The 16632-nt window shown below is 34.1% G+C and overlaps 1 protein-coding gene across 1 annotated transcript in view; it reads right to left on the reverse strand.

The window, feature by feature from the left end:
• The window catches only part of SCN7A (sodium voltage-gated channel alpha subunit 7), a 77793-nt gene that overhangs the window by 26434 nt on the left and 34727 nt on the right, over positions 1-16632 (reverse strand). Inside the window, exons 10-14 of the mRNA XM_042949023.1 lie at positions 13096-13302; positions 6325-6427; positions 5412-5650; positions 3933-4106; positions 1871-2227 (exon numbers count right to left, since the gene is read on the reverse strand). Of these exons, the coding sequence (XP_042804957.1) occupies positions 1871-2227; positions 3933-4106; positions 5412-5650; positions 6325-6427; positions 13096-13302 (1080 nt within the window). The remainder of the gene's footprint in view (positions 1-1870; positions 2228-3932; positions 4107-5411; positions 5651-6324; positions 6428-13095; positions 13303-16632) is intronic.

Here is a 16632-nt window from a genome sequence, read left to right on the forward strand (position 1 = left end):
TTTCTCCTTCTTTGCTTTTGAACTCTGTGTGTGTGTGTGTGTGTGTGTGTGTGTGTGTGTGTGTGTGTTGTTTATCTCAATAGCCATCAACCATAGCCTCTCCTATTCCCTTTTGGGAATAGAAACTTAATATTTCACGGGAAATCACCCTTATCTTATTATTAGTTGTATGATTTGTGTTTTGAATGATGCCAACTCCAGCTCCAAAAGAGGATTCTGAGTAGCTTATCATAATATATGTTAATATATTCCACACTCTGCACAATAAATAATAAATATATTTCACACTCTGGGTAATAGAGATTGGTTCACAAATGGACATGTGACTCAGAGCTAATGAGATAATAGGAGAGATTTGCTGTGACTTCTAGAAAAGAAACAGGAATTTCTCTTCTTTTAGACTTGATGTGATATGAACACATGAAGCTTTAGACTGCAGCAGCCATCTTGATAAAATAGAGGCTACTACCAGCAAGGGCCACACAGAAGACAGATCTGAGTCACACACAAGTCTGTCTCTAATGACCTTTTTTTTGAATGTATGTGTCACACCACAACTGAAGTGAAATCTATCTCTGACATTTTGAGTTATGCATGCTGATATATATGTTGATTTTTGTTTTAGCCAGTTAAAATAGTGTTATATCACTGAGAGTTGAAAGTGTACTAATTAGCTACAAAGGCCGAGATCATTGAAATATTTTTACATGTTAGACCCTGTTATAGGCTTTGATGATATAGAGAAAAGTCATGATCCTTCCTTTGTGGAGCTTACAGTTTAATAAGGAAGGTAGACAAGTACATCAACAATTAAACAGAATGCCAGCAGTGATAAGTGGATGACAGAGGTTATGCCCAAGGTGAAACAGAAGCAGTGAGGAAGGTTATTGATAGATAAAATGGTATCTGACCAGTGATTTTTTTTCAGTCTTTTGGAAAATGTATTTGATTTCTATGACTTATGAATAAAGCAAATACTGAGTCCTTTTTTTTCCTTGTAAGAACAATTTTCTTTTATAATCCATTCCCTTTGCTTAGAAGAAGTAAAAGCTACTTACTCAATTCATGTAACACCACTTCAATTACTGGGAATTTAAAAGTGATAGCTATCCCTCTTCACTAATGCACCATAGTTTTATAGGTCAGCAATTTTCAAACTTTACTGCATAATTTAATCAAACGAAAAATTGTAAAAGATCCTGATGACTGGGCTATGTCCACATACCAATAAAATTGGTATCTCTGGTAATGTATCCAAGACATTACTATATTTTTATTAGGTCCCCAGGTAATTCCAATGTGCAACCTAGTTTGACAACCAGTGTTACATTTAAGTGCTTCTTAAAATTTAATGTGCATACAAATCACCTGGGGATATTGTTAAACTGTAGATTTCCATAGGTCTGAGATGGGATCCAACTATCTCCCACATGATGCCAATGCTACTTGAGTAGCAAGGTTATAAACCAGTGCTCTCCAACAGAAATATGATGCATGTCATATGCAACTTTCTAGTGGCCACATCAAAAGCACAAACAAAAACAGAAACTAATTTTACTAACATTTTATTTAACTAAATATATCAAAAATATTATCATTTTAAAATACATTCAGTATAAAAATTATTAATAAAATAACTTACGTTATTTTAGGGGGGTGAGACTTCAAAGCCAGTAGGTATTTTACCCTTGTAGCACATCTCTAATTGGGCCAATTGTATTGCAACTGATCAACAGCCACATGTGGCTAGAGGCTACCATATTGGACAACACAGTTATAGACCACTGGATCCCATAAATTCACATCATGAAAATACTAAACTACATTACACAAGTTTTTCAAGGAAAATTTAAAAGCATGGATTACTTACCAATAAGTTTCCAATTAAAATGACCATCATGTAAAAAGGAAGGCAACCAAATTGGCCTGCAACCTTAAGGCAATCCCATAAAGTCTCTATCCACTCTCCACAGAGAATTCGGAGCACGTTCAGGAAAGAGTGGAAGAAGTCATGCATGTGCCAGTGTGGGAGTTGACAGTCTTTGTCTATGTTGCAGACACATTCTTTGTAACTCCTACCGAACAGCTTCAGGCCAACCACAGCAGAAAAGAACATGAATGTGAACAACAACAGCACCAAGCCTTTCAGGGCCACCAATGAGTTACTCAGAATCAACATCAGAATTCTAAATGTCGGCCAGTATTTTCCCAGCTTGAAAATTCTCAACTAATACAGTAATGCAAGAAACAACAAAAATAAAAAACAAACAAAAAGAAAACCCTGGTCACTATTTATTATGATGTACATTTTATCAGCATCATACACATACACATATATAGTCTTTAATGTAATATTCAGTTTTGAGCACTATTAATACTAGCCATTGTTACACAATTCTTAATATGTGACACATATTCTGTATTTTTTTACACTAAACCAATACATATCTCCTTCTATTGGTCTGCCAATTTCCATTCAATACTATGCTGTTATAATTACTCTAGTTTTATGTTTTAATATCTGGTAGGATAACTGTCCATTCTTTGTTTTGCTTTTCACAGTACGCTGTAAATTCTCCCACATTCTGACATATAGATGATATTGAAAAAGTCTGTCAGGTTCCATTGAATTCCACTGAAGTTTCTCTTATGTATTTTATTTTAAAGTAACATATCAAAAACCAAACACAGCCTTCTAGGTTTAGTCTGAATAGTTCTCTTCTTTTCACTAGATTTTTTGTTTCTATTGAAATGGACAAGATTACCTTAACGGTTTTGGCCACCATATTACGGTGAGCTTAGTCATCTAAAACCCAAATATCACTGGGGCACCTGGGTGGCTCGGTAGGTTAAGCCTCCAACTTTGGCTCAGGTCACGATCTCAAGGTTCATGGGTTTGAGCCCTGTATCGGGCTCTGTGCTGACAGCTCAGAGCCTGGAGCCTGCTTCAGATTCTGTGTCTCCCTCTCTCTCTGCCTCTCTCCCATTTGTACTCTCTCTTTCTCTCAAAAATAAATAAACATTAAAAAAATTTAAACCCAAATATCATTTTTATATATGCTATACCTTCTCCAACTTTTTCCAGTACATAGTTCACTTCATGGACTCAAGAGTAGGACTTCACATTTATCTATGTAAGACTGAATCATTTATATCCAGCCCATGTTAGACTTTCAGATACTTTGATACTATCTTTTATCATATTTTTTATTTCCCAGTCTTGTTTTATCCATAAATTTGAGAGCTACATCTTTTATATGTTTCTCTTACTCATTAGAAAAGTCTATGGATGAGGACTTAAGACAGGGTTCTGAAGAATTATTTGGATAAGATCAAGTCTATTTAGTTGTTCTTTATTCCTGCCACATCTCTTCAACTTCTTACTAGAACGTGAAAATATATTACTTATCAAGTACTTAACGTTTCCATACATACTCTTCTAATAACATTATTTCCTTGCCTAGTTTTCTGATTCTTACTACCACCATATTACAGGCATACATATACCGATTCTGACTTAATTTTTGTAATAACATTCTGCTGGCTTGACTGGTCTTTTATAAAGTTTTCTACTCTACATTTAGAAATACTCACCTGATTGCAGTTCCTTAGTCATACATTGGCATTCATCTCCTGGGACTCCACATTATCCTGCTCCTCACAACTGACCAGTAACCCTGGCCCTGATTCCTAAAACTATACCTCAAATTTGCTACCAAACAGCTTACTTACTTTGATGCTTCGGTGAAATAACAGCATTGGAAACTTCTTACTCTTCCTGGGGCACTTCCTAAGCTCTTTATATATGAATCAATTCATTTATTACTACAAATGTCCCCATAGGATAGGTATTACTATTCTTCCCATGTTGTGTCTGAGGAGACTGAGAGAAATTTTCATAAAATAAAATTTAGATATTGGATTGTACTTACCACTCTGAATATTTTTAAAAAAGCCATTCCAGAAACATTGGCTAGATAAAGTTCTGCTAAACCATGGAACACAATCAGGCTATCAAAAATGTTCCAACCTACTTGAAAATACCCATATGGATGCATTGCAATTATTTTCAAAATCATTTCTGCTGTGAAAATTCCAATAAAAATCTAAACAAAAACAAAACACATGGATGAGGATATGATTCCAATAACACCATCAGAACCCACATATACAGAAACTGTAAGTTTCCACTGCCACAGTCTTCACAGTTCTTCTATCAAGATCTGATTAGTATTGGAGTCTGTATTATACAGACAGACTCTGGGGCACCTGGGTGGCTGTGTCATTTAAGCATCTGACTCCCAGTTTTGGCTCAGGTCATGATCTCATGGTTCATGGGAGCAAGCTCCACATTGGGCTTTGCACTGACAGCACAGAGCCTGCTTGAGATTCTCTCTCTCTCTTTCTCTGCCCCTCCCCTGCTTGGGCTCTCTCTCTCTCCCAAATAAATAAACTTAAAAAAAAAAATAAGGATAGACTCCAACATTTCACTTAACAGTCTAATGTCAAACATTGCCTACAAAATCTTCAATTATTTAATAAAAGCTATCCTGAAAGACAAAAGAGAATATTTAAAGATGAAAATATTTTTATTTTGAACAGTTTCTTTTGGGATATAGAGTACATATTAAGATATTTAACTTTTTGAACCGTAAAAGTGTCTATGCGAAAAAAAAAATAGTAAACCTCTGAAAACTGTCTCTTGAAAACTATACTAGCAGAAATAACTAAATTTCTATAGTGTTGGTACCAAGTAAATGTATAATTAAAAGTGGGTAGCAGTTTGGCCATTTATACTAGTACTAAGCAACAAACAACAACCATAAAAGAAAAGAAAATTAAACGCTACATATTTCCTTGAATGTGACTTGTTTTTAAACTCACAGAAATCTGTTTTGCTTTATGCATTGTATGGGGGGAAAAAAGGACAAGTGACTCTCAACATTACCTTACCAAAAGAATAAGTTCCCATCTGAGGCAAAGGCAGGTAGCTTAAGCAGACAAGGCAGGTACAGTTGTAGTCAGGATTCAGAATTTAGGTGTCAGTGAGGAATCTGTATTTGTTATTGCACCTTTGTCCTGCTCCGAGCTGTGGAGCTATGGTACCAAGGGAGGATATATTTGGGATGGGAGAGGAAATAAATAATTTCCATTTAACCTGACTGCCAAGTAACTGACTAGAATCTCAAACTTAAAGAGCAGAATTTTAAACCTTAGCTATAAACCTTTCAATGATAATAACACTTACAAATCAGGGCTAGAGGTGGTGGGTTGTGGATGAAGGTCATACTTCATCTAGTATGCATATAATTCATTTGCAACATATTGAAGTTACAAAATAAAATAATGAGGATTATGATGACTAAAGAAAAGTTGAAACTGCCAATGAAAATAATATACAAGAGCATTACCAGGTTTCCAATGCTGAGAACACTGGTGGTTTCTTCACTCATTGGATAACATTCCAAGGCCAAAAAACACACATTTAGAATTATGCATATGGTAAGGACAAGATCAGTAAATGGGTCCATTATAATCATGTGGATAAACTCTTTCAATTTTAACCAACAGGGAGAACAATTCCAGATCAATAAAGTTTTAGCAAATCTATACAAACACAATGGGCGTCTCTTCCTGGATTTTTTAAGTTCTGAAATAAAGAATAAAAAAGTTAAACTTTAGCAAATTGTTGTTTTAGTTCTGGCTAATAAAACATTTTGACTTTCGTATGCAAAGAGATGTTTAAAATTAGACCTTTGATTTGGAATTAGCAAATAGAAATATTTTGTACTAATATAAATCAGAGCAAAGTCAATTGCCACTATTTTGTTAATGCTTGCTGAGTTAGACAAATGAAAACGAGACACACTGTGTATTAGAAGCAAAACCTAGGAGTTTCTCTCAAGAAAAAAAACATGGAATACAGTTGAGAGTATTATGATTTATAATTTCTAGATTTATAATGCTTTATAAAATAATGCCTTTTAATATTGTCCATGATAATGAGTTACTGCTTATGTATTAAAAAAGCAGAGACAATGCAAAAAAGGATCTTAATATATTATTGTTATATAATCCAACTTCTATTTGTAGTTGTAAGTTAATACTTCCACTTTGTTTTCAATGTTAAAGAAAACTCCTTACTACTCTTTGGTGACCCGTTCCAATGTTTAAAATACCATGCTTACGGAATTGCTCACTTTAATATTCTTATGTGATTCCTTAACTTTTTCTTATCCTAAAATTCTGAAGAAATTGCAGGATTTACTTAAAGTGAATCTTATGAATATACCTTTCAGAGTAACTAAGTATTTTTTACTTTACCTTCTTCATGTCTCACAGTAGCAGTAGAATCATCCAACATATTAAAAGAAGTGATCATAGAAGTTGGTGATCTTTTCTTCATTTCTATTTGTGTGGTCTTGGTCTAAAAAGAAATTAGATGAGTCTAATGCTGGCTTCTTCCTGTTGTAGATACAAGGCTATAACTATAAGAAGGTTTATAACCTTCTTTAAAACATTGATTCTTACCTCCAGAAATCTTTTTGGGTTCCATTATTTGCTACTCTTCACACTATAGGCAGTATTAAACTGGCTTAGGATTATTTGGATAACAAATGTGTAGAACTTGCAACTCAACAAAATCATTTTATACTATAAAGTCAACTATAAAAGGAGGAAATCAGATTATATTACTTGTATTACCCATATTTGACAAACCATTAAGCATGTACTTTATAGGGTTATTGCAAAATATCTGGTTGGCAAGCATGCTGAAACAGTATTTCTCTAACACCTTAAATTTTTCTTTAAGGGTATTTTAAAACTTTATAAACTCTCTTGATAAAATCAAAATTACTTGGTTTTGTGATAATGAAATAATCTTGAGTAGTAGCATGTAAAATAGTTGTTTTGGCCAGATCATACATGATGATTCCATAAAGGAATCACTTCTTTCTGTCTCTCATGTCTCTTGAGTAATGTCTTTAAGATACTCTGTTTTGCTGATGTGGTTACACAGCGTTCAAAAGAAGCCTTGCATTGGAAATACACTCCTGGGCAGGGGCGGGGGTGGGGGTGGGGTGGGGCTGGGAGGTTCAGTCAGTAAAGCATCCAACTTCGGTTCAGATCATGAGCTCACAGCTTGTGAGTTTAAGCCCTGCCCTGGGCTCTGTGCTGACAGCTCAGAGCCTGGAGACAGCTTTGAATTGTCTCCCTCTCTCTCTGCCCCTCCCCCACTTGCACTTGCTAGTGCATGCGCTCTCTCTCTTTCTCTCTCTGTCTCTCTCTCAAAAATAAACATTAGAATTTTTTTTAAAAAAACTGAAAAAAAGGAAATACACTCCTAGGGCTTGATGTAGATGTTACAAGTTCATAGTTATCACAAATAGAACCCCAGATGTTTCTAATGACCGTGTATAAAATTTATATTTAATTTAAACTCTAAGAAACTGACAATAGGTAGGTAATATCACACTACAGAGTTCCCAACACTTTTTACATTTAGCAACATAAGAATGATAATATTGTATGTTTGTTAACTTGGTGAATAGGTGCGGCTAAATAGGTGAAATACATAGTAAATAAATTTGAACAGGCAAGCCCGCTCTGGCACAGAGGTAACTGGCATGGGGCTGCAGCTGTTACTAACACTGCAGGAAACAGTGTTCAAGTTCTGCTGTGGTCTATATGAATCGGCATCACAGATATCAAGGGAATCATCATATTCATCTCATTCAGTATCAGTCAAGATCCCTCTAATTTCATAAATACTAGAGTCAGAGGAGGTGAAAACCAACTCGACTTCATACTGATTCCATCAGGAAAATGACAGATTCTGCAGGTCTACAGATCTGTGTGCCCTCACTATTTGTTTTAATTGAAAAAAGTAAGCTAAAGGCCCAGAATGTGATGTTAATTTATTTACTTAAACTATACTTACTCCAGAAAGTATTTTTTGACCCACTTACAGGATTCTATAAAATATAAGTTGTAACATAGGCAATTTCAAATATTCATGAGTCAAAAAAACAGTAGAGGCATAATTGTTCTGTTATTATGGTCTAAGAGGGATCTCCCAGGTATATCTTCATAAAGATGATATTTTGTAATATAGTGAATAATACCTTCCACTGTTATTAATATAGAGGAATTGCTTCTCATAAAGATGTTTCTGATAATGACAATGTCTGACGGAATCACCCCAAGAAGTAATTCAGTAAAGATAATTATCTGTGTGGGGTGGATAGAGTGAGTACAGTAATAATGTTATTGTGATATAGTCAATGTTAAATTTTCTACTTATTTGGCTTGGACTGTGGATATATTTAAAATTTTAAAAAATTGTTTTAAGTTTATTTCTTTATTTTGGGAGAGACAGAGAGAGCACATGCAGGGGAGGGGCAAAGAAAGAGAGGGAGAGACAGAATTCCAAGTAGACTCCATGCTGCTGACAGAGCCAGACATGGGGCTCAAACTCACGAAACCGTGAGATCATGACCTGAGCCAAAATGAAGAGTCAGATGCTCAACCAAATGAACAACCCAGGCACCCCTAACTGTGGATATATTTTAGAATATAAAACAAATAAACCACACCAGTCTAGTAATTTAGTTCAATGGAACTTCTTAAAAAATATTAAATGAATGCCAACAACTAAGGATATGGCCATTTTATAATGCAAAGTGAGAAGATCATGACTCAGTAATCTCCTTTTTGGAAGTTTAAGAGCTAATAAAGGCAGATCCAAAGTTAAAATTAGACTGCAAAAAGGGGCTAGAATTCTTCTTGTCACAGCTGGTTTAAATTTCCTCTGGAGAGTAGGTATGAATAAGGAAGAATCCAGTCATATTTCTAGCATTTAGCAATGAATAGCTGCAGTATTCATCTTGGGATCACGCTTGCTCTCTCTACTGTAGCCACACTGACCTTTTTCATCTTGACTTAGTCTGTTCCCTCCCCCATGTAGCATGGACTCATTCTTCAGATCTCAGTTCAAATGTTGGTTTCCCATTAGAAACCTTTCCTCGGGGTGCCTGGGTGGCTCAGTCCATTAAGCATCCAACTTCAGCTCAGGTCATGATCTCAAGGTTCGTGGGTTCAAGTCCCACTTTGGCCTCTGTGCTGACAGCTCAGAGCCTGGAGCCTGCTTCGGATTCTGTGTTTCCCCCTCTCTCTGCCCCTCCCCAGCTCGTAGTCTCTCTCTCTCTCTCTCAACATAAATAAACATTAAAAAAAAAAAAAAAGAAACATTTTCTTACCAGGGAAATCCTTTATTATAGGCTCTCAAAGCATCACATTTCTCACTTTTAAAGCACTCTCCACAGTTTAATTTATTTTTATTTTATTTTTTTAGTAGTGAATAATACCAGGTAGTGAATCGCCAGGTACCCAATATCCAGGCTTAACAATTAATATCATTATATTCCTCACTTCTCACGTATTACTTACCCTGCTTTATTTAAAATATTTCAGGAAAAATATGTCAGACATCATATAATTCTCAGAATAATCTTTTTAAAAAACATAATTGTAATATTAGGATCGCAATCAGAAAATTAGTAATTCCCTTAATATTATCCAATACCCAGACCATGCTCAATTTTCTTTCATTGCTCAGAAACATTCTATTGTACTTGATTTGTTCCAATCAAAATACAAAAAGATTTACATACTGTATTTAGTTCACAGGTTTATTGATTATCTCATGCCTTTATTTTTTCTAATCTGATTTATTTGTTGACAATAATGGATCACTTATAACTATAGAATTTCCACATTCTTGATTTGGCAGATTGTGTCCTTTCAGTGTAATTTAATGTGTTCTTCTCTCTCCTCTAGTCTCTAGAAGAAGATGGTTAGATCTAGAGGCTTCTAGACTTAGCTCAGGTTATGGCAATAACATATTTTATGTGGTGTTTTATGTCTCCTGTTTCATAGCATCAGGAAACACATAATGTCTAGTGGTGCTAGAGGTACAATTTTGTGTTTAGGATAATTTTACAGTTTATCTCCCCATTAGACCATTAGCTTCATGAAGATAGACACTATATTTGTATTTATTAACATTTTAAAATATCCAATGTTTAGTACAATGCTTAGCATATAGTAGATTGTCAATAATGTTTTATTTAATTAGAAGAGTTATAAGGATGCCATTTTAGATGGGCAAATATATTTGAAAATATTTATATTCCTACAGTTGTATATATCTGATTCTCTTCTGGAGAAGAGATTGCCAGTGACTGTCAATTCTTAAGAAAGTTTCAGCTGCAAACTGGGTAATTGTTGGAATAATATAGTTTCAGCATTGAGACCCCAGAAAAATAAAGTGGTGAAGAAAGAAGTCAAGTTTGGAGAAATCAGGTACAAATAAACACAGGTCAAATTTTATAACTGGAACTCCTCAATAAAGATCACATTTGAGGATTCATGAAAATGCTTATCACATGTGTGGAACACAGTTGACACTCCACAACATTATATACTATTATTATTATCACCATCATCATCATTATTATTTTAATTATCCCTAAAAGGGGTATAGTCAAAGACTTAAGAATTTTATGTTGGTGGAGTATTCTACGGTGGAGTATTCTATTCTGCTGTACCTTCTTGTGTTTGTCTTCTTGTATTTTCCCCCCAGTTACTTAGTATATTCTAAGCCATGCCAAGTGTTTTACAAAAATTTATTTCATTTGAATCTCACAATAACCTATGAGACAGATACTGAAATTATAAACATCTTACAGATAAAGAAGTTCAGAAAGGTTAAGAGACTTGGCAAACATCATACATCTATTAGGTGGCTAAAATAGACTGAAATCTATATCTATTTGACTGAAAAACTGTGCTCTTAGCTAAGATGATCTACTGCTTTCCCATAATGTGAGAATATGAAGCATTTAGGTAATCTCTCAGTAATCCCAACATTGGAATTAGAGTCTGCTTAGTCCTAAATCATATCAGTCACCTAATGTGTCTTCAATATGTTCCATTTTAAATTCTTCTCTTTCTAGTATTTTCTTGTGTATACACAAAAAAAGAAAAAGAAAGTACATCTTGTGAAAATGACCTTTGCTCTTACTTCCCAAAAAAGTTTTTCATAACAAAATGTTCTAGCACTCTTCCAGGAAAAGATATCCTTTACAATTGAAAGATTTTAATTAAAACCAGAAAGGCTTTATTTGATCCAAAACAGCCAAATGAATGGAGATATTAAGAAACTGGGAAATAATTCAAGTTCTTCCAGAGTTAATAGGGCATCTCATCTTGGGATAAGAGAATATTGTGCTCTTGAATACATTTGTGGGTAGCCCTTGACATTTGAAATATCACTTTGAAACAAATTATACATTCAACATATCATTCAGACCATCATCATTCAATCAGAAGGACCCCACACTCATTTCTGAAGACAAAAATCTTTTGTAATTTTTCTCTGGCTTCCTCATGGGTGATATAATGGCTACACTCAATAGCCTCTCTTTATACATGTTTTCTTCATACTGTTTATAATTGCTTCTTGTTTCAATGGTATGCATGTTATGAACCATGCAAATATAGTATTTATCAATAACTTTTAATTTGGTATGATCCTACATTATGTTATTCAGATTCCATATTTTTAGTAGAAAGACTTTTCTAGAGCTTCTTCATTGATGATGAGTAAATAAAGAGTTACATATGTAGGGAAGTTAACATTTTACCCTTTTGACCCAGAAGTTACCTTTGGTATTAACGAACCTCTTACCCAGCCTTACTGCACACTCCACTTAGTGCCAGAATGTATCTTGGCTCTTTGCTTTTCCCCACCTCTTTTTATCTTCTTTGTATGATAGAGTCTCAGTATAAGTCCTTTCTATCTTTTGTCTGCTCCCTCAATCTGTCCTTTTATCATCGAGGTTCTTTTTCCAGTGTAGACAATATTTGCTAGCAGGTGTTAAGAGTGCAAAATAGTAACAAATCTAAACGAATGGAAAAGGAGGCAGGGCATGGCTGTCCTCCCCCAAGTGAGGCTTTATAACAAGCCATTCTGGTCAAGGAGCACTCAACTGTACTGTGACCAGTTTGGGTCCAGCACCCTCCAAAGACCAAGCTCCCAGGCAAGAGGGTTCTGCACAACACAGGGGAAGGGGTCAACACCTGGAAGAGGCATGGATTTTACCCTACCCCAGACCCCTGGATCCTGCCCACCATACACCTCAACAGCTCTGATATGGGTGTTAGGACACTGGGCTAAACCTAACCCTCTCCAACTGAGAAAGAGGTGTGAAATTGCCAGGTCCTACTGAATATAAGAGAGGTACTTCTGGTTGCTTTCCTGGGTCCTGTTCCTTCTGGTACATTTACGGCACGATTTAGATTTTTAGGGATAATTTATATAACTTCCTTTAGTGCTACTTCTGTCAATACTTTCAGATTCATAGATTGAATCTTTTGCTATGAGGCTAAAGACCTGAAATATACTTAAACACAACTCTAAAATAATTGAAAATTGGAGTAAAACCTTATTAAGTTTTACTAATCATGGAATTAATTATTCCATGGAGAAAATAACTCCATATATCAAGATGCATAGTGCATTTCCTCTTGAAAGAGCTAGAAAGCCAGTCAAGTGCATGTTTTTCTCTTTCTACAACTTCAAGACTGTACTTTTAGTCCATGCTTTTAGTACTTTATGATTTCTAAATTATGGAAGGCATTATTGCTATTGAATTCAGCACTGAAATTTTCCAGTTAATTCTGATGTGTTGTCTGAGCAAGCTTAAATCAATAACCTAAACCTGCATTAAGAGAAGTCAAGTTTGAAAAATGATATATCCATACTTTTCAGTAGCAGTTATACACATTCTGGAACAAAAAAATTTCGGTCTTATAGAAATATTTATAGATGTTGGTCACTCTGTCCACAATACACTCAGGAAATAATGTTATGTAGCAAAAGTGGGAGCCCACTTATGAAGATTATTTTTGATCTTTTTATCACATACAATGCACAGACACTGAGCACCTAGTAGAAAGCAATATACTCCAAGATCTCGAGAAGATAACTCAAACTCTGTGATTCTATGAAGCAGTATGAGAAATTTATACCTCGGCTGCCTTGTCTCCTTCTTGAAGTTCTTTTAAAGTCTGCTGAAATTGTGGCTCAGTCTTCTCAGCTTTTTCAGCAGCTTTCTGCTTTTCTTCTTCACAGGACATAGCAAGTATGCCCAAGAATAAGCTTGCTATGTAAAAAGCAAACCAAAAGCTTATCACAACAAAAAATATCATGTAGACCTTCCCAGAAGCATACAGGATCTAAGGACAGTTGGAAAACAAGAAAAAAGAGAAAACTGTTATTTGTCTTCCTATAATCTCCTATTTTAAAATGGAAAATGAAATTTTGTTATGAAAATAATTTAGTTGTGAGTGGGATGTAATCACAAGACAGTTTTACTGGCTTTACCTGGAGAAATAAGAGAAAAGCTCTTTATCTTTAGATATATGTGTAAGGTACAGAATACATGGTAAAAAACCCAAAGAGAGAATTTAGTAATTTAATTAAGTTAGGGTGAGCATCCGGTGTTTAGATCTTCACTAACAGAGAAAAGATATTGAAAGGAAAAATTTGTCATCTCTCAATAAAGAAAGCTGGAAAGACTGAATTTGAAAGACTATTTCCTTTACAGTAGAATCATTAAATATATGGAGCTGAATATAGTCAGAGAATGAATGTTTAGAGATTAATTTCTTCTGATCATAACATTATGGAAACATCATAACAAGGTACAAACTTAGGTCTATTCAAATAGGTGGGGAACAGGAATATTTCTCTATCTGTTAGAAAAACTTTGGTGAAGAACATTTACACAAATCACATGGGGAAATCATATAATTCACTTATTTGAAGTCACTTATGGATAGGAAAACCAAGATTTTAGATTTCAAAAGTGAGCACTGACTAGCTTTTATTTCATAATATTATATAAGATAGATGAAAAATTTAAAAATTTAGAAATTGTAAGTGATTTATACAGTCCCCTATATAAGCAATACAGGCTACTGATTTATCATCATTGAGTAAAAGTATATAAACAAAATCTAAAAAAAGAAAAAACCCAGATGAGAATAGTCTTAATTTTTAAGCATCCACTTGAATCAATAGATAAGTATTATTTACAGAAAATATTATGTTGTTATGACAGAGTTAAAAATGTTTACAGATTAATATGTTCCAACATTCAATCAAGGAGAATTCTGTATTAATCTATAGTACATTTATCTTTAAAAGTTTTTTTTTAATAAACCTTTTTCCCCAGTGAGTCACCTATTTAGGATTTTGTTAAATATTTTTCTCACTGAACTAGCTATCATTTACATTCAGGAGTCAGTAATAGATATTGTGGGATATACTGCAGGCCATACACATTAATAAATACTTTATTATCTCATTAATTCTATGCAACACACTTACGTGGTATTTACTATTATTTCCAATATGCATAAAAAAGATGAAAATGAGGCAAAATGATTTGCCAAAGATCTCACAGCTATGGAGGAATGCCTGAACTCAAAGTTTTTGCTCTTTCCACTATTTGAAACTGGTGGAGGATAAAAGTATAAATATAAACTCTTATTATGATGGAAAAGTATATGTATTCTAGTTTTACTATATTTTAGTTTGAAGTTGGGGCTAATTATAGCCCCTAAAGCATAGGTTTGTTATGAAAATCAAATGAAATAGTGCATGTGAAGATGTACATAGCCTATGGAGAGAATGCATTGTTAAACATAGCGTTATGTTTATGTCTGTAAGGACTCACATTTGTTTTGTTCATTTCTGTACCCATGGTATATCAAAGAGTGCTTGGATCAAATAAATATCTGATGAATGGAGAATTGTGTTCTCCAAAATATGAGATGTTTTCTTTGGGGATAGTAGCTGAATTTCCCTAGCCATGTCAATTCGGTTTGGGGCAGTGCTGAGAGCGAATACCCAGTCCAAATCAAAGTGAACCTTATCTATGCTACTCAATAGAGTGCAATATTGATGAAAGTCCTATGTGTACTCCACTAGGGTACTCCCAGACTAATTTTTCATTTCACTGGTAGTGGGAAAGCATTTCCTTTAGAACAATGCTAACCAGAACATTAGAAAACATACTTTGAGGGCTATAACCAAAAAAGACAAAACATTTATTATTATATAAATTGATACAATCCATAAGTATTCACTTTATTTATTTATTTATTTATTTATTTATTTATTTATTTAAATTTCATCAAGCATTTCTATGTGATGCTGAGCCATAAAAATTAAAATAAGACAAAATACTTCTTTTTAGGTAGTATATCTCCTAACGGAAGAAACTGCTGAACAAGTAATTAAAATAACCACAATTAGAGGGAATTATAGGGTGCCATAGAATTCTGGTGTAGGATTTCCTTGGCTCAGAAAGGAGGGCTTGGGGAAAAGCTCAAGATTTCTTTTGGCTTTGAGGTATGAATTTAAGGCATGAGACTGAATATAGAAAGAAACTTGAATTTAGGCTGAGGGTACAACATACATTGAAACAAGAAATTATGGGGAAAAGCTCACTTAGGAAACAGCAAGACTTTTTTATACTCAAACAAAGCAGAGAGTACATATTGAGATATTGTTAGGAAATAAATCTGCAGAAGTATGCAGAAACAAGATCTTGAAGGTCACCACAGATCTTCCAAGTCCTTGCATTTGGACTTTGAACTTCATCTCATAGGAATGTGGAAACCTCTGATTAGAAGTAGGATAACATGATAAGATAATTTCAGAAATAAGTTCTTAGTGTTGTGGAGGAGGCATTGATACGTGTCAAAAAGTCTGGAAAGTAACAATATAAATAAATACCTTACAAAATTAGAAAAACAATTTGCATTTTAAAAAGTCATTTTAATATTTTCATATATGTCTGTTACTAGAAATATAATTGTGCTGTATGTGTGTTTGTTTTTACTTGGTTTTCATTTAATAATGTAACACAGTAAGAACCTTTGTGCTAAAAGTCCTATCATTATTAATGACTTGTACACACACACAACATAATTTATCTATCCAGTCATAAAACGAGGGGATGTATGTGCATGTTTTAAAAAAGAGTATTCTCCTTCAACTGTAAGTACTTTGGAAATTTGAAGTAATTTATTTGTTTTACCTAATAGGCTTTGATATTAACTATGCTGCTAAACTAACATTGCATATTCTACTGTGATTAAACTTCTCTTAAAAGAGACATTGAATCTCCATTCAAATGAGTATTATATCTTTCTGAGAAACTATGGCACACAAATCATCAGTTACGAAGAGAGACCCTCAAGAGTTTGGATTTCAAGTCTTATAACAGCAAGCTTTCTGTTATAATAACAACATGATTAAATATTAAAAGGGAATGAGAAGAAATAGAAGAATTAGAGTAAAATAGTACATTGTAGGCATTGAGTAAAAACAGTTCTTAATACATGGTAACCTCATTGGTTTAAATTTTTTGACTGAAGAATTAGTACTTAGAAATGTTATTTACTTAGTTAATATCAAATGAATGATACCACAGAGCAGGACTGTGATTTCTGGAAATTACAAATTTTGTAAGTTTGGAGAGGTTACCCAACCAC

Source organism: Panthera leo, chromosome C1, assembly GCF_018350215.1.
Source record: "Panthera leo isolate Ple1 chromosome C1, P.leo_Ple1_pat1.1, whole genome shotgun sequence".
Lineage (NCBI taxonomy): Eukaryota > Metazoa > Chordata > Mammalia > Carnivora > Felidae > Panthera > Panthera leo.